The sequence below is a fragment of the Paramormyrops kingsleyae genome, chromosome 4, assembly GCF_048594095.1.
Source record: "Paramormyrops kingsleyae isolate MSU_618 chromosome 4, PKINGS_0.4, whole genome shotgun sequence".
Lineage (NCBI taxonomy): Eukaryota > Metazoa > Chordata > Actinopteri > Osteoglossiformes > Mormyridae > Paramormyrops > Paramormyrops kingsleyae.
The window spans coordinates 11,517,238-11,536,917 of record NC_132800.1 but is presented as its reverse complement, the minus strand read 5'-3'; the positions used below and the strand labels follow the sequence as shown (position 1 = coordinate 11,536,917).

General features: G+C 43.4%; 1 protein-coding gene across 1 annotated transcript; it reads right to left on the bottom strand.

The window, feature by feature from the left end:
* Nucleotides 1–2,518: 2,518 nt before the first annotated feature.
* On the bottom strand, nucleotides 2,519–18,786 carry LOC140588986 (tripartite motif-containing protein 16-like). The gene is made up of 5 exons (XM_072711645.1): nucleotides 18,196–18,786; nucleotides 13,050–13,145; nucleotides 12,235–12,468; nucleotides 11,904–12,063; nucleotides 2,519–3,368 (listed from the first exon to the last, which is right to left on the bottom strand). Exons 1-5 carry the CDS (start codon nucleotides 18,784–18,786, stop codon nucleotides 2,836–2,838), a joined length of 1,614 nt encoding a protein of 537 aa, XP_072567746.1. The 3' UTR covers nucleotides 2,519–2,835.
* Between the last annotated feature and the right edge of the window lie 894 nt (nucleotides 18,787–19,680).

Below are 19,680 nucleotides of genomic sequence, written 5' to 3'. Positions count from 1 at the left end.
GTGCCGACGTCTCAACCCGGTGAAGAAACCAACTGATCTGCACTCACTTTTAGAATGGCTGACTGTAAGCGGTTCCTTGTAACATGGCTTCTGGTCCTCCTGACTGTAGTCAGCGGGTTGCTTTTGTGGACGAGGTCCGCATCAGATAACACTCGCCGCGCCCCCAGGTGGACGCACGATGGTTCCCATTTGAGACCTCTTACAACTAACCACTCACATGTTTGTGTTTTATTGAACAATACTTGTTGTACATACATTCCAGATAATGTCCAATCCCCTAACATGACTGACGCCATGAACTGTCTCAGAGATCTTCGGAAAGTCATGGCCGCGGACTTTCACCCTAGCACATCTTGGTTTGATTGGCTATTTCAATGGGGATGGCTCGGACTTTTCAAATTTGTTGTAATAATGGTTATCACATGTTTGATTTTTCTTTGTATTCTTTCCATTTGCATTATACCATGTTGTAAAGCTGTGATTAGCAGAATGGTTGTTAATTCTTTTGTTGTAGCATACTCTGCCCTGAGCCAACAAGAGTTCCTCGCTGATGAAGAACATGATGACACCGTTGTTTAGTGATGCCGCCCACAGAAAATGTTTAGGCAAGATGTGGATGGCGGATGTCGAATACACGGTTCATGATAAACAGGAGGGACTGTTGGGTTGAAATTGTATATATATATTATCACTCACGTGTATTCTCAAGGATGCATAACTTGTTCCATGTAGCACCTGTGTAAATGCTCAACAGTAACTTTCTATCACGTGCAGCAGACGAGGCCACCTCTGACGCACGTTCTGTTGTTCCTGTTCCCACTCCCACATTCCTATTGGTTCCATCCCATTCTAAAATGTTGTTCACACCCACAATGTAACCTGATATCAGTATGTTTACCTTATAGTATAAATAAACTCTGTCGAGGGGCCACACCTGAGGTGGGGTTACCCTTGCAGCAAGTAAAACAGCGCGTCTCATACTCTGTGGGTCGGCAGCCGGGGGGGGCTGATCACTCTCCCCGACACCCTTGCATTGACAAATAGATATTTAAATGCAAAGACTAACGAGGGGCAACAAGCAACAGGCATGAATCATCAGGGTCTCACTAGGGAGGAGACAGGAGGATCAGGCAGATGTGATGGGTAGGACATGACAGTGGTCATGTGACACGGGCTGTTGCAATCGCCATGAGGAACTGCAGGAATGTAAACAGCTTGGAAAAGGCAGCTGGTGTTTTTCTCCTTTATTTCTGTGTGAGCCTATAGTGGGTCCCTTGTTGGATGGGATCCTGTTTCTACTGCGTGTCAGTCATAAGCGGATCACACTTCTTATCGTTAGGGTGATGCCTGTGGTTTATGGCATCGCCCAGAGTTATTTGGATCTGCTGGAAACTTGGCTGCAGACACAAACACAATAACCGGTAGCAGGACTTGTGGTCTTTCAGGCTCTTGGCCACAGATGTTTAATTACTTTGACTTTATATCTGAATGCGAATTTTTTGTAATTGACCAATACGCTTCTTACTCATGACAATATTGTCGACGTTTTAAGAATTTCAATGATTAAGAACTGGATAAAATTTACTGATGTTGGGGGGAAATTCTTTTGAAAGCAGCAGATACAAACATACATGTAGTGCATCAGTTGTAAATAACAAATGGAAACTTGCTTCCAAAAGCAAAGCCGGCGTGGTGGCTGCCACTGGATCCATTCCTCCCCCCTTAGCTGGGAACCCACCTTATAGACCCACCCCCAGGGGAACAGGTGCACCACATCTAAATTAGACAGGGGGGAGAGAAACAAACAAGCCACCAGCAGAGGCAGCAGCACAGAATGTGGAGCTCGTCACTAGAGGACGGGGAGGGACGTCAGAGTAAGAATCCACCTTTCCACTGTGTTCAGTGATATATCTGTATTGCTGCAATGCCGCTGTGAGTGTATTGTGGGACACATTGTGGCTGACAGTCTCATTCCTAAATTGTGTGGAGTAAAAAAGAAACTTAAAAAAACCCTAAATATATATCTATATCTATATATTAGGATTCCTAATGAAACAGAATTCATGCTTTTTCGGGTAATTGGTAATCACCTACTACACGGCATCATTGATGATCAGGTGTTTTTTTGCAACATCACAAAATTTTTGTTGTAGTACTACTTTATTAAGATTTTATGTCATTTATCTTTACTTAGTTAACATATGATTAATTTGATTATATTATTTGTCTTTACTCAGTTACCTGAGGACCGCTGTAGGTTTTGAGTTAATAAAATGTCTGCCGTCTGCCGCCCCCTGCTGGCCAAAGCATCGCCGCTGTGATATCAGGCTGCTGCGACCAGAGACGCGGATTAAGTGTGTTACTCAGTTACGCTTTGGGCAGCGCTGAACCGGGACATTAATAGGACAGAATAGGAAGCCTTCATTGTCAGTGTACAGGTTGCAAATATAATATATAGACAGAAATATATAAAATGTACATATACAGGGGAGGGGAAAAGCCCCCCCACTCATCAGGATTACATTTCATTACATTTTATTTTATTCAGAATCAGAATTCACTTTATTGGTACAACTGCATGTACTATGAATTTGTTTTGGCAGTTTTTGTACATTCACAGACAACACAGAACAGAATTCAGAGAAAAACAGTCATTTTGCATGAGTTTGGCAACTAAACAAACATTCATTTATTTTTGTCTGACACGTCACACTTCAGACAGAGTAAAAAGGGTTATACTGGTTAAAAAGCAGAGATTTTACCTCTTTGCCATGGAGAAGCAGCGACATGTGACACTCTGATAAGGTAAAAATGATTCCTCCAGCACACAGTGAGCTATCCCAGCATGCACAGGGACACGGGGGAGTCGTCATAAACACAAAACCCTGGACAGAGGGGTTCAGTGAATGAGGAGGTGAAGCTGTACAGGAGGGTCAGTCTATCAGAGGAGACTCTGTAGAAGGACAGAGTACCAGCCGCCCAGTCCAGATACACTCCTACTCTGCGGGAGCCTGAGGGCTTTATGGGTATGACAGTCTGTTTATTATTGTGACAGACAGAGTAACTGTCAGGAGAGCAGATCAGCATCCATGACTTGTCATTGTCTCCAAGCCGACAGTCATCACTCACTCCTTTCCTCCCGATTCCTTTATAAGTCACTGCTATCCAGGCTCCTTTTCCACTCCACTCAGCCTCCCAGTAACAGCGACCAGTCAGACTCTCTCTGCACAGAACTTGGTCCCAGAAGTCAAATCTCTCTGGATGATCAGGATATGGCTGCTCTGCCCCCCATGTCACCTTCCTGTTCCCCTCGGACAGAGACAGGACTCTGTGTGCTGTGTTGGGGTCCAGCGTCAGCTGGCAGGAGTCTGTAGGCAAGAGGAAGAGCGATTAATCCCATCACGAAGCTCAGCATCGCCATCATTATCACTGTCACACCTCACACACTCACTAACACAGAACTCGCTCCAATACACACATTTTATTCCCAATATACTCATGTAGCCGCCCGAGTCTGCGGCGCTCCGGCTGCCCCCTGCGCTGTGAGACGCCGCGCTGAGAGACTCGCTGGGGACCGAACTGCACTTTAGCCTGCGCTCTATTATTATGTACGATACATAAAATATAAAAATGAAGCGGAAATTCAAGTATATGAAATACCTCAGATGCCCGCGCGACAACGGCAATAAGACGCGCCAAAATGATGCGCGTGTTAAACTAATAGGCTTAATTACAGGTAAATAAAATTACAAACAGCATTCATCAAACATATTAAGCATAAAATTATACGACAAAGATTACCACTAAAAGTGAGCTTGTCATTACGTCACAATATGAACTTCTTTCAAACCACTTTGGACACACACCTCTCTCCAGCAGCGAGCCGAAGCGATGCTCCCAACACGGACGCGGACGCATCTAGGCTGGTTCTCCGCAAAGCGCAACACTAGCGTATCTACACCGCGCATGCGTACACGGAAACGTTCATAGTTCTCCGGTCAAGCTGTGTACTTTGCATATGCGCACGTGTCCTATTTACGTATTATTATTAGTAAATTATTATTATGACATTTCCTGCACACGTACCACAGCAGTGAGGTCTGTGTATATTTCCCTACGTTTTACAAATTTAAAGCGCCAGTTCACAGGGCTGCCAACTTTGATCAACTGGCTGGCGTGAGATTTTCACGCATTTATATGCATGTGACAGTTTTATTACCTTGTAAATTGCCTGTAGGGTTTGCAAACTACCATGCTTCGTCTGTACGTCTACATGAGGATAACGCGACGCATGCGCAAGGTGCAGTACCACCAGAAATTGGGGTGGCAGTATGGTCATGTTTTGTCACGGGACATTGTCTTTACATATGGTACAGATAGTATTAAAGTGGCATCTGATTTTTTAAGAATGAGTGGCCAGACGAACTGTATATTTTCAAAGGCAAGAAAGAAAATATTCCAAACACTATTGTGTCCTTCTGTGTACAGCGGCTTCAAAATTTAATGGTAGTATAAGTTTATAAGAAAGCAGTGTAATATATACAAAGTACAATGACATTTTAACTTGAAATTCTTACATGCCTACTTTCATAAGTAGCGTTATTTTTCAATACAGTTCCATCCATCCATTTTGTGCCACTTATCTAATCTAATATATATATAACGTATAATCTATAATGTAGTATATATTACATATAATCTCTCAGGGTATATATAATATATAATCTCTGGGTCTGCCCCAGGGCCTCCTCCCAGTTGGACATGCCCTGAAACACCTCCCCAGGGAGCCGTCCAGAAGGCATGCTAAATAGATGTCCGAACCATCAGCTGACTCCTTTCAATGCGGAGGAGCAGCGGCTCTACTTTGAGCCCCAATGTCTGAGCTCCTCACCCTCTCTCTAAGGCTGAGCCCAGACACTCTGCTGAGGAAACTCATTTCTGCTGCTTGTATCACAATCTCATTTTCTCGGTCATTACCCAGAGCTCATGACCATAGGTGAGGGTAGGAACGTAGATCAACTGGTAAATCGAAAGCTTCACCTTCCAGCTCAGTTCCCTCTTTATCCAAATTGTTGCACCGTAAACAGGACCCCGAGATCAAAGTCAAAGTCAAAGTGAACGTCATTGTCATCTCCTCCATATATAAGTATACAGAGAGAAGAAATGGCGAAGCTCAGGGATCACAGTGTAACAAAAACAAGACAATGTGCAAAGGACTTACAGGATAGTGCAATTTAGGAAGAAGAATACTTTGTGCAATATACAGTAATGTACAATATTGTTAGAACTATATTAAATATACAATGTTTTTATTTAATCAGTTAGACCTGAATTCACCATCATGTACATTGTAACAGCCTGAGTTCACAGTGTAAAACAGTGTATGATAATAGTAGTATTAGCAGTAAAACATCTAAAATTTCTAACAGCCGAAAATAGGAATAGAAGCAGAATAATGGAGCAGACAGAGAATAATGGGGATTCTTCTTATCGCCCCCATGTCAGAGTGACAAATTGTTAGGAAGTATAGTCTTTGCTGGGCTTTCTTGAATAAAAATGTCGGCTCAGCTGATAACCCAGCCTGCTGCTGGATGCCTGTTAAGGGCTTCCCTCGTAACGCCATGGTCGCCTTTGCCAGCGGTTTGGCTCGCGATGGTCGATGGTGCATGATGCAGATATTCTTTAATGCCAGGAATTACTACTTTACTCTAAAAAAATGATAAAAGCTTAACAAGTGAACCAAACAGTTTTGACAGATACAAGAAACTTCTACGTACACATGAACTGTATGTACAAGTAGTGGCATCGCTTCAAATTGGACCAGCTTCTGATGATGTTCGGTATGTTTCTGCTTGCAGATCCTGGGTCTGGTCTTCTCCAAGACCATGTTCTCCTCAGGCAGCTCCTTTCCCTTCCCTGCTGCCCTTCTCTCCTTAGATGCACAGAAGGCATTTGACAGGATGAATTGGACTTTCTTATGGAGGCTCCTCGATCAAATGGGCATCGGCCCGTATTTTACCAACTTGGTCCAGACCCTCTACTCCTCTCCCTCCTCAGTCCTCCTGACTAATGCCAACTCCTCTCCTCCTCTTTGACTTTCTCGAGGTGCCAGGCAGGGCTGTCCCTTATCCCTCTTACTCTTTAATCTCTCATTAGAGCCCCGAGCTGCAGCCCTCCGTCATTCTGATCTTATTTCTCCTATCCTGGTTAAAGATGTTCCTCAAAAAGTCTCCTTATATGCTGACGATCTGCTGCTTTATCTTGGCAATGCCCCCACTGATCTTCCTCACATCCTTAATTTGTTTTAAACATATGAATCCCTCTCTGGCTATAAGATTAACAGGTCAAAGTCTTCTCTCCTTCCACTGAATCCTGCCTGTCGTTCTTCTTCATTTCCTTCTTCTGTTCCTCAGACAGACTCCATCAGATACCTGGGGTTGGACATCTACCCCTCTGTCCCGGAGCTTACAGCTGCTGGTTTCCGCCATGTTCTGGAGGGTATTAAAGTCTCGATCTCCTCATAGTCTCTTTCCCTTTCATTCCAGGTGAGACTGGCCATTATTAAAATGAACGTCCTCCAGAGGACTAATTTTGTTAGTTCCTTACTTCCGCTTCCTCCTCCACCTAGATACTGGGCTTCTGTTAAGTCTGTAGTTTCTGCATTTCTTTGGGATGGTAAGAGACCTTCTGTTAAACATTCCACTCTAACCCATGACCGGTTAGATGGGGGTGTCGCCCTCCCAGATTTTGAACTGTACCACCATGCTTTCACCCTAAGGGAGTTGGATCAATCCTCCCCAGCATCCCCCTGTCTGGCTTCTCATCCAAGCAGGATGTCATTCCCCACTGTCTAACCTCTCTCCCTTTCTTGCCCATTAAATTAAAATCTATCTCGTCCTCTGTTGGTCCAGTTATTTCCCATGGTCTTCGTACATGGAGGAGGGTCGAGCGATTGCTGGGCCCTTCCCCGAAGTGACACCCGCGCACTCCGCTGTTCCACAACCCTGTCCTGAACATCGTAGGTCCCATCTCCAACTCACCATGGTCATCGTCTGGCATTTCTACTCTGTGCGATATTTTTGACAGCTTGGGTCTCAAAACGTTTCAGCCTCTTGTGTTTAACTTTCATTCCTCTTTGTATTCTTTTTACCTCCAGCTGAGGTCTGTGCTTAGGGCTTGTAGTCTCTCTTTCTCCTCTCCTCTTCCTCCTCATCCACTCTGCACATTTGCTTCGACTCTCTCCCCCAGTTCTAAGCCTGTGTCCAGTCTCTATTCCCTTCTCAGCAAACCTCTTACAAACCTCTCTGTCACTTCCATCTGGCAGATGGAAAAAACTGTTCTAAAAATTCAAATCATCAGGAAACAAAATGTAAATTTGTCCATAGATTGTACCCCACTCCCAGGAAACGCCATCTCATGGGTTTAGAGCCTGATCCATTATGTCACCTCTGTCCCCTTCCAGTCCCTGGCATGTTTCTCCATATGTTCTGGGACTGTCCTCCTGTTGCTGCTCTTTGCGATTACGTAGCTAGATCTCTCACATCGTTTTTCTCCTGTTCTATTCCTCTCTCCCCTGCAGTCCTTCTTCTTCTGGACTTCTCCTCTCTCTCCCTTTCTCTCTCCCAGCAGAGGCTCCTGATATCCGCCTCCTTGGCAGCTAAGTTGTTATTAACCTCTCACTGTAAATCTCCTGACCGCCATTCCCTCTGTCTGGACGTCTACCTTCTTTAACTTGCTGCTGCTCGCACTGTCTGCGGCCTGAATTAATAATCCCTCTAGCTCTACTCTTCAGAGCTTCAACATGGGCAGCTAGTCAAGGGCTGGCTGGGGGTCACTGCGTGAGTCTGCATTATTTATTTATTCACTTATTTATTTATTTACCTATCTACTCATCTATTTTAATTAAATTAAGTGTCTTTATTTTCACTGTTTCTACTTGTATCGCAGTTTTGTCCTCAGCTTTCAGCTGCACTCTCTCTGGGGCTGGGTGTGCCGGCGACTTGATGGATGATACATACACTCACCTAAAGGATTATTAGGAACACCTGTTCAATTTCTCATTAATGCAATTATCTAATCAACCAATCACATGGCAGTTGATTCAATGCATTTAGGGGTGTGGTCCTGGTCAAGACAATCTCCTGAACTCCAAACTGAATGTCAGAATGGGAAAGAAAGGTGATTTAAGCAATTTTGAGCGTGGCATGGTTGTTGGTGCCAGACGGGCCGGTCTGAGTATTTCACAATCTGCTCAGTTACTGGGATTTTCACGCACAACCATTTCTAGGGTTTACAAAGAATGGTGTGCAAAGGGAAAAACATCCAGTATGCGGCAGTCCTGTGGGCGAAAATGCCTTGTTGATGCTAGAGGTCAGAGGAGAATGGGCTGACTGATTCAAGCTGATAGAAGAGCAACTTTGACTGAAATAACCACTTGTTACAACCGAGGTATGCAGCAAAGCATTTGTGAAGCCACAACACGCACAACCTTGAGGCGGATGGGCTACAACAGCAGAAGACCCCACCGGGTACCACTCATCTCCACTACAAATAGGAAAAAGAGGCTACAATTTGCACGAGCTCACCAAAATTGGACAGTTGAAGACTGGAAAAATGTTGCCTGGTCTGATGAGTCTCGATTTCTGTTGAGACATTCAAATGGTAGAGTCAGAATTTGGCGTAAACAGAATGAGAACATGGATCCATCGTGCCTTGTTACCACTGTGCAGGCTGGTGGTGGTGGTGTAATGGTGTGGGGGATGTTTTCTTGGCACACTTTAGGCCCCTTAGTGCCAATTGGGCATCGTTTAAATGCCACGGCCTACCTGAGCATTGTTTCTGACCATGTCCATCCCTTTATGACCACCATGTACCCATCCTCTGATGGCTACTTCCAGCAGGATAATGCACCATGTCACAAAGCTCGAATCATTTCAAATTGGTTTCTTGAACATGACAATGAGTTCACTGTACTAAAATGGCCCCCACAGTCACCAGATCTCAACCCAATAGAGCATCTTAGGGATGTGGTGGAACGGGAGCTTCGTGCCCTGGATGTGCATCCCACAAATCTCCATCAACTGCAAGATGCTATCCTATCAATATGGGCCAACATTTCTAAAGAATGCTTTCAGCACCTTGTTAAATCAATGCCACGTAAAATTAAGGCAGTTCTGAAGGCGAAAGGGGGTCAAGCACCGTATTAGTATGGTGTTCCTAATAATCCTTTAGGTGAGTGTATGTGTGTGTGTGTCTGTGTTTTTTTTCTTTTCGCTTACATGCTGTCTCAGGGTATGGGGGAGGGGGGGACGGTTTGTTGTGTTTTGTTCTATGTTAAAATTGTTACATTCGGCCCCAATCTCAGGACTGTGGTTATTGTTTGTATTTACGTTGACTGTTGTTAATAAAAGTTCAAAAAAAAAAATTGTTACATAATAATTTGATCACAAAAAATGCCCAATTGAGCGGGAAAACCATGGACCTGGCAACCCTTCATATGTAATGGTTTATAGATACACCTGTAAAGTGTGAGATGTCTGAATGCGGTTATACTCTGATAACGGAACTCACAGAACGCCTCTCGTCCAATCAGGTTTCTTGTTCGGAACTAACTGTTGTATAATGCATTATGAATGTTATTACTTAAAATATGGCCTTCAGTGAAGTGTTACCAAAGCCTTTTATTACATTTAAACAGATGACACACAACTCTACATTACAGTGTCCCCATGTGACTATTGTGTCACATGGGAAGGGGGGGTGTAAATATCTGTTTTCTTTCTCCCTCTTTTCCAAGATCTGTCAAGAACAGGACTGCTGCTCCTGGCTGTTAAGCCCTATCCATCTGAAATACAGGGCAACCCATCATTGGTGCTCAATGTTCTAGTGGAAGATCTAACCAATCCCGACTGGTCTCTTCCTGATGGGAGGGGCCTAGCATTCAAAAGCTGGCTGTGTCTATGTGTCTAGGAGGGGAGATATGGATGTGCTGTTAGTGTCATTTGGTGAATTTGTTGTCTTTGATACTCTCCTCCTGTCTTCTGCAATCCCCCCCACCTTGTGAAATTGAACAGGTAAGAAGTGTGTGCACATACATTAACACGTAGGTCCTCTCTCTGTATAAACACACTGGGTTAGAGGGCGAGTGCCACCTTCTGTACTTATGTTCGGGTGGGTAAACCTAGTGTAGTCTGGGTTTTTATTTTCTATCTTTGATTTTAGTTATAATCTTAACATGGTAGGGAAGAGGTGTTATGTTTTGTTAATTTCTTTCCTTTGACGCGTCCATGTTCTTTTCTCTGGGTCTGGCCCATCCTCCTGTGTTCCCAGCACCCAAATCCCTGTATTGGTTCAGTCAGAAAGACTGAAAGCTATTGCTCACCATGAATCCATGACACTGAAACCTACAAATCAAGCCAGAAATCTTGGTGTAGTTCTGGACTCAGACCTAAATTTCAACAGTCACATAAAGACAATTACAAAATCAGCCTCCCACCACCTTAAAAACATAGCAAGAATTAAAGGATTTCAAGATACAGAAAAGCTTGTTCATGTATTTATTTTCTGAAGGCTAGACTATTGTAATGGTGTCTTCACAGGTCTTGGTAATAAATCAGTCAGACAGGTGCAGCTCATCCAGAATGCTGCCACCAGAGTCCTCACTAACACCAAGGAAGTAGAGCATATTACACAGGTCCTTAAATCACTGCACTGGCTTCCTGTGCATAACGGGATGGATTTTCAAGTACTTTTACCTGTCTTTCAAGGCACTAAATGGCACTAATTTCCGTAACGTTATGAAGCATCCAGACCCCTGAGGTCATCTGTGAAATGTTTACTCAGTGTCCCAGAATGAAGACCAAGCAGGGTGAAGCAGCTGTTAGTCTCTATGCTCCCTGTCTGTGGTACAAGCTTCCTGAAGACCTGAGGTCTGCAAACACTGTCAGCTCATTATAATCAGGGCTTACAACGTTACTGTTTGCTACAGCTTTTCAATTTTCAGTTAAATTAAGCAGTAATTGAGTTTAGTAATACACTGCCTCTACAATGTAACTTCTTTTTAGTTAACTATTTTTTTGTTTTTTGGGCTTTTATGCTTCTTAAATTTACCTTTTAAATCAACAATGAATGCTTTTGCAAGTCCCACCTCAAAGTTCCAAGGTACCAAAAAAGAAAGGGTACTTTGGGTACTGGAACTTTTGGTACTGGTACTCAACCAGAAGTCAATGGAAAAGGGAAAGTACCAAAAGTACCGTACCTGGTGCAGTGGAAAAACACCCTGAATAAACTTGTTTTGCTTTGCAAGTGGATTCAAAAGCTACTGACAAAAAGCAGCTCATGTAAATGTGAAAGGTCAGGAGACAGCGGGAGAGAGAAAGAGAAGCTCCCCTAGCAGAAGAAAACGAAAGACAATAAAACACACTCCACCTCATACAGGGAGAGAGAAGCGTGTGTGTGAACAGACTCACATTGTAAGAATTCTGCTCTGGTCCTGGGCACTAATACCGGAAGGATGGTGTCTTTGGTAACTAGAAGGAGACAGAGAGAAACAGGGATGTGAGTAAAAGGAATTTACTTGTGGGAGATGGACTCCACTCACTGTGGAGACAACAGTAGGGTATTATAATTATAAGAGACAATAACAGGCATTTTAACAAACTGCAAATCATGGTAAGTTACACTTGATACAGATATTTGGATTCTGTAATGTAGAAGAAACATGAATTGTGATCTGGGTTTTGTATCCTGTAGAATTTAGAGCTCATTAGTTTTCAGAAAGATTTAATCTTATTGGAAACAGAAACTGACTTGGTGACACAAACGTGAGGCTGACTGTACTGCATACTCTCTCTGCATGGTCTATATTAACATGAACAGACTGAAAAATGTTTTTATTTATCAACCTGTGTGATGGATCTCTGCCATTTTCTTTTCGCAAACATTCTCCAGTTGATCCTTCAGCTCAGAAACCACCTTCCTCATGTTCTCTAAAGAGCAGCGTGGACTGATGGAGATTCTGGGTCCAAATCCAGCTTCAGGGGTGACAGGAAGACCCTGGCAACTCTACAGACACACAGTCTGATTAAACAGCTTCATCAAAACAAATGTGTATAGAAATCTAATTAACAAGACCATTAACATCTGACAAATGACAGACTAGCTGAAATACAAATGAGAACATGCATCCATTTGATTACTCTGGTTTTCTTATTGTCAAAGTAGCTGTTCTGTTACCTGGAGGAAATGTATGTGATTCTCTGTGTGTGAAAGCTGCTCCAGCTCAGAGTGTCTCCTCTTCAGTTCATCGATCTCCTGCTTCAGTCTCTCCATGTGTCCATCAGCCTGACTCACTGCAGCCTTCTCCTGATCTCTGATCAGCTGTGTCACCTCAGAGCATCTTCTCTCAATGGAGCGGATCATCTCAGTGAAGATCCTCTCGCTGTCCTCCACTGCTGACTGTGCTGATCTCTGTTGGTGACACAGGGAGCAGAGGACAGTAAATTACAATTGGCCCCTTTTGAGACTCCAGAGAGCCTCATTGTACGATAGTGATGTGAGCCGATAGGAGGTATAAAAAAAGCACAGGGCTGGGGTTTGGAGCGTCACCATGCTGGATGCCTCAGGTACTGAAACCCAGCCAGCACTGATTGGAGATGATCCCTCATTAAGCTCATACACTGTCAGCTGCAGGGATTTGGCAGAGACTGGTGGCCGTGTGGGGCAGGTTGGTTGCCACCATTAGGTCTCAGTTTAATAGGTGACTTTCTTGGTGTTTATTTGCATTATGCTGGGTTGAGAAAAGTTGCATTTTTCTCAAATGGGCATTTTATGGTATTTTTCTAAATAAATAAGCTACTACTGCTGCAATGCCTGGTTAAACTCTGTTATCTAGCAACTTTGTCCCATTAAATTTCTGACCTAGAATAACCCTCAGCAGCATTATTTTGATTAATCCCCACAATTCTATAAATCTGCAATGTGTTGAATCTGAGAGAAGATTCAACATGATCACAAGCCAGCTGTTATCTTCTCTTCAGGTTCATACTCACTGTGATTGAGGCCACAGCCTCTCTCAGCTCCTGCAGCTCCTTCTCTCTCATCTGGATTCTCTGCTGAAATTCCTTCTGTGTTTCACAAATTTGTTTCTACAGACAGCAAACAAGATGACAAAATAAGTTTGTTTCATTAGCTGAGATCATATTCATTAATCATCCTGTCCAGGGTGGACCCCAGCCTTGGGCCCTGTGCTGCCTGGGAAAGGATCCAGGTCCCCATGACCCTGACTGGGATTACTGGTTAGGAGATGGATGGATGGATGGATGGATGGATATTCATAAATTATTTATTGACTGTAGGTATGATAAGATGGACATAGACCCTTTGGTTCTGTTTCCACCTGGTATTAACATGCGTCCTGGGTGATCCAATCACAAGTGCACAGCACTAATTGCAGGTGTGAACGCACCCAGGACACATTGAGGATGCACTGAGATCCGATCACTCAAACCACATTGGGAGGTGGTCTGGGCCGCATATGGCCACATTCTCATAGTAATGTGAAGGCGAATGTGTCCTGGGCTGCATTGCAGGACCGGCTACTCAACTGACGTCCTATTTGATTTATGTCAGATCGCATGTCAGTTGATAATGAGCCACTGTGTAGTAAACTGCACTGTGAACAACAATAATGCATCTTTTCTCCTGCGACACTAAAAACTCTGAATCTGCTGGGAAGTTGGTTTAATATTGGACTGTTGTGACCCATTCATACAGAAACCGTGTCATAGTGTGCATCACTGATGTTACATGCAAATTCAGAAAAGAAAATGTGTAAAATATTGATTATTAAAGATGCTTCAGAATTTGCACAGATCATATATTTAATGTGCATGTTGGGGCGCGACCTGGTGCAGGCAGGGAAACAAGGTGACGATCCACTTAAAAGCTCCAAGACAAAGGGATTTAAGGAAACTGAACAAAACTGGAAAGACACTAAATAAGGGAACAAAAATGGGTCAAAACTCACCAGGGAAAAAGTAGCTAAGAAAACGACACGCAGACTAACAGAGGGAATGGGGCAGCTAGTGATGTTAAGCTTGACACCGAAGCTCTGAGGTATGTGCCAAAAAACTGATACACTACATTCTGAAGCACAGTTTAGAGGTTTCCTCCATTCCTCCCTAAACACGTGACCATGGTCATCTGAAGCTTGTTTCTGCACTCAGACATGTGGCTGCTTTGGAAACTAAAAATGAGGCGAAAACCTCAATGCTGGTTTCAAACATGCTGTAGAGCAAATATATCAGCGCACACGCACTGCAGGGTAAGTTTTAATCACAATAATAATTTAATATTAATTTATTATTAATGATTTAAAAATAATAATAATAATCATCATCATTAGTCATTATTGTGTTTACGGTTCAGTTTAATTGTATGAATACATAATATCAGATTTGGGTGAGGGTATTACCCAATAATCTGCATAATATTCCCAGTATAGAGACCAAGAAGCAAATGATTGATGAGGCTTTGGTCAATATGATTGTGAAGGATTCACAACTATTCACCATAGTGGATGATGCTGGATTTAGGGAGTTTGTGGGAATCCGGGATCCAACCTACATTCTCCCATCCAGGCAAACATGAAAGGGTCTGGTGGCAGAAATATTTAAGATAGAAAAAGAGAAAGCAAAGGAAGAGGTGAAAAAGGCCAAAGCAGTAAGTCTAACATCTGACACGTGGACATCCATACTTATGGAAGCTTATTTAGCAGTCAAATGCCATTTTATAAAGGATAAGACTGAGCTGTCTGCCGTATTATTGGGAGCAGGAAAATTCCCAGAGTCTCATTCTGCAGAAAACATGGCTGCAGTCAAGGCAGCCTTGATGGAGGAGCGGGGAATACAAAATAATGTCCGATGCTTGACACTGACGCTGCACAAAATATGATTACCTGTGTCAGACACACAACCTGCATTGTTCATACACTGAATTCGTTTGTGAAGCCATTGATCAGACACAAGGACCCTGACGATATCAGATCCAAGGAAGGACAGATCGTGACCTACTTCAGAACAGTACAACTGCTAGAGAAAGGCTTTGTCAAATCCAACAGCAGATGGGCAGACCCACTCTCAAAATGGTTCAAGAAGTGGAAACCAGCTAGAATAGCAACTATTCGATGCTGCAATGATCACATGATCAAGAAGAGCCAGTTGGTGCTGCATTGGTCACTCTGAGGACAGAGCTCACAACCCTGACTTCAGAGGAATATCACATAATTTTTGAGTGTCTGGGTGTTTTATGACATTTCAATGAGGCAACTGTTGCACTTTCAGAAGAGAAGAGAGTATCAGGATCCAAGGTAATTCCTCTCATTCGCAAGCTTAGACATGCTGTGAATCTGAAACTGTCCCAGACACAGAATGTCAAGGCCCAGCAGTTGTGCAAGAACCTCTTGAAGTTGCTCACTGAGAGGTTGTCAGTCTATGAGATCATGAGCATAATGACACTGGGCACACTGCTGGATCCAGGATATAAAACTGCAGGTTTCTGTAGCCAATCAGGCACCAGTACCAGAGCCTGCAGGAACCTCATCTGGTACTGCAATGCATACCGATAGTGTTGCAACCTTTCACGTTTTAATGAAAATGTTCAATTAACCTGAACTGGGTTTACAGTTATTATTGCACAGTACAAAATGCACAGTGTATATAATGATTCATGTTTTGTCATTTTAGTTCCAGTTCTGTAGGATCTTCTGGACAGTGATGTGATGGGGGAGAGCAAACGGGTCAAGGGTTCTACAGCAGATGCTACTGTGGAGGTTCAGCAGTACCTCAGTGACCCAAATATACTGCGTTCTGAAGACCCTTTGCAGTTCTGGGATATGCAGAAGGCTGTGTAAACACACATGTGAACTTGCGATACAGTTTCTCTGCACTCCATCATCCTCCATTCTGTGTCAGTGGATATTCTCTAAAGCAGAAGTTGTGAATAAACAAAAAACGTAACAAACTTAGTCCCCACACTGTTCAACAAATACTGTTCCTCAACAAACATCTGCAGTCCAATACCCCCTCGAGTTACACAAGCACCCCTTCCCAGGTAATTCACAGGTAGCCCAATCCATAAGAAACTGTACAGCCCAACTTAACCAGTACATTCATGTTCATAAAGCACTACAGACCACTTGAATGTTTGCCTATTTGCATTTATTTTGATGCACTACACTCAGTCAAAATTAACTGCTATTTACTTATTTGACCACCTAGTGTCACTAATGTTCACCATTTAGAAAAACTTCGAGTACTGAACCATTTTTCAAAACATTTGCTTCGGAAAGCTTTGTTTTGCCATCACATGGGCAACTAAGGGAAGATAACCAGGAAAAGCAACCAGGTAGAAAAACAGGCTGTAACTAAAGACAATGATCTAACATTCCACCACCAACACACAAACAGTGAATCAGCAAGAAACATGACAAGCACTTAAATACAAAAGACAACCGAACTAACAAAGTGGCAGATGTGACACATAAGACAATTAACCAATACCAACGGTGCAGGGAAAACAGGCAACAGGTGCAGTAACTCATACTAATGAACACAAGACTAGGAAAACTCAAACAAACACTGAAAGTAAGAAACGCTAATCACACACTAGGAATTAAACAATTAGAAAATACAGAAACATGTGGAACATAATAAAACAAGGCACAAGCTTCACAAGGAGAACACAGAACTAATAAACACTAGGAAGAGAAGAAAACCAATAATGAAATGGAAGAGGTGAGGTTGGTTCCTGACCAGCCTTAATCCCATGACCAGATAGTCCCAGCCTCAGGGCTACACACTCAACCCACTGAGCCAAATGCAGCCATGTAGGGAAAAGGAAGAACACACTAGGGCCAAAGACAATGAGACGACAAAGGAGATGGACAGCGATGGCTGCCGGCCACACAGGGAAGAGACACAAGGACAGCGATGGCTGCCGGCCACACGGGGAAGAGACACGAGGACAGCGATGGCTGCCGGCCACACGGGGAAGAGACACGAGGACAGCGATGGCTGCCGGCCACACGGGGAAGAGACACGAGGACAGCGATGGCTGCCGGCCACACGGGGAAGAGACACGAGGACAGCGATGGCTGCTGGCCACACGGGGAAGAGACACAAGGACAGCGCACAGTGACCAACCTTCATTATTTATGTCAAAGCTGCTCCACGGTTTATTAATATTAGTGAAATGTGCCGGTAAAAATTACATGAATGTAAAATTAAAGCATGTAGGTAAGAATGTGTGTTCAGTAGCCTAGAAAATGGATGTGTGAATAGAAACATATAATTGCTTATATAGTTTTATATTGGGCTGTCTGGGGTCTTGAATTCCTGGTCAGAAATTCAGTCCCACTCCTGCCCTGACTACTTTGCTCCTTTTACTTCACACTCTGGCTGTTTCATGTTTACTGCACCATTCTCAGTAAACTCTACACACTGCAGTGTGTGAAATTAAAATCCCAGGACGGTGGCTGTTTCTGAGATGATGGAGCCGCTACTCATGCTGAGCTCCATTTACGTCGGAGGTCGGAACTCTGAACTCGGAATGACATCACAGACGAGTTAAACACGTTCCAGAGCAGCAAGTTGGACAGCCATTTAGCAAAACCAGGGACCAGTTTCAAAACTCAAACTTCCTTCTTAGCCAGATAACTTGTTGGATTTAATGTGCCCCAGTTTAAATGACCTTTTCCTTCATTCACTTATATTTAGTCCAGACTACCTTAAATCTGACAAGCTGTCTGGCTGAGCATGACATCCTGCTTTCTGAAACGGGCCCCAGTTCTAGCCCAGTTAATTGTTAGCCACTGTATGTGTGATCACACCATATTTAAACCCTCTTAGCTCACACATCTCAGCCATTCAGATGCTCAGCCAAACAGTAAATGAACCTCTTGACCCTGTTTGCTTGCTGTATATATTCAGCTGCAGCCACATGATTTGATGTTTGAAGGAGATTCAGTAGCAATTCAATCAGAACTGTTTAAACTTGCACTTTCAGTTAATTTTTCTTTCATTTTACCAAACCAGACTTGTTTTGAGTGATTTGTGGTAATTACACTAACATTTGTTAAGACAAAATCCGTTTATTTAAAATTACTTTATATTTATATAAGAAAACTTCTGGCCTGACCTGTATCTCCATCGTTCTTGCAGCAGCTGAGACTGTATCATGGCCTCTGTGTTCATACATCGTACAGAGATAACAGATACACTGCTGGTCGGTACGGCAGTAGCTCTCCAGGGGTTTATCATGGTGGGAACAGACCTTGTCCTGCAGATGTCCAGTGGCATCAGTCAGCTTGTGCTTCTTAAAAGCTGGAGACTCATAGTGAGGCTGGAGGTGAGTTTCACAGTAAGAGGCCAGACACACCAGGCAGGACTTGACAGCTTTGTGTTTTCTCCCAGTACAGAAATCACACTCCACATCTCCAGGTCCAGCATAATGGTCAGCAGGAGTAACTGCGTGTAGTCCAGTCTTCTTCAGTTTCTCCATCACCTCAGCCAGTATGGTGTTTCTGCCCAGAACAGGTCTGGGTATGAAGGTCTGTCTGCACTGGGGGCAGCTGTAAACTCCATGATGATCCTCCTGATCCCAGCAGCTCTTAATGCAGCTCATACAGTAACTGTGACCACAGGCTGTTGTCACTGGATCCATCAGTTGATCCAGACAGATTGTACAGCGGAACTGGTTCGGATCCAGTGCGGAATTGGCTTCTGCCATTTTACCACAAACACTGATAGGATTCAGTTTCGTCGCCTGTGTGTGAGAGTGAGAGGAACTTCCTGCTTCTCAGGCTGCAGTAGGTGTGGTTTTGGACTGAGTAAAATATTACATTATACAAACTGTACACACAACAGACATTTATTTAACTTTTATGTGTATAACTGTTACTAATTTCCCAGACAAGCTTAGGATTTGATTTTTTTATGTAGAAATTAGATAGAATGATATAGGAGAGCAGTTTATTGAGAATGAATTTTTGTGTTTGTTTAGAAGATTGTCTTTTTCCTTTTTTCTCCAGATGAAGCAGATTTACTGGAAAAAAAGTAATTTGATTTATTTTATTGTGCTATGAGGTACAGTATAACATACAGGTATATGGAATTATAGGTTAGGACATCATTTTCGTTAAACACTATTAAGTTAAAATCTCGTATTTATGCCATAAGTTAATTGATCAGCTTCAGCCAACCCCAGGAACAGAAAGATTAAATACTAGATAAAATATCCAACAAATACCAATAACCGCTTATCCAGTACAGGGTTATGGGACAGAGCCTGGAGCCAATCACAGGAGGCACAGGGCACAGGGCAGGGACACCCTGGATAGGATGCCAGTCTATCACTGGGCAAACACTCACTCACATGCTGAGGACAATTTAGAGACACTAATTCACCAAACTGCATGATCTTGGACAGCAGGAGGAAACCTGAGGAAACTCACAGGAACACGGGGAGAACATGGAAGCTGTACATGCAGAACCAGGAGTGGGAACCAGACCCACAAGCCTGGAGGCATGAAGTGAGAGCAGCTGGTCTGAAGTCCTGAAGGAGCTGGAGCCCTTTCTTTGGAACAGTGTGGATCCGTCCTCCATTACTGCTTATCCTGTACAG

Bases quoted from the DNA above. Each gene is read 5' to 3' on its own strand.
- LOC140588986 (XM_072711645.1), bottom strand. From the start codon at position 18,786: ATGGCAGAAGCCAATTCCGCACTGGATCCGAACCAGTTCCGCTGTACA. The intron at 13,146-18,195 runs GTCAGGCCAGAA...TGCTGTCTGTAG, and splicing joins CAAGAACGATGGAGATACAG to AAACAAATTTGTGAAACACA. The intron at 12,064-12,234 runs GTAACAGAACAG...GTGTGTCTGTAG, and splicing joins ATCACATACATTTCCTCCAG to AGTTGCCAGGGTCTTCCTGT.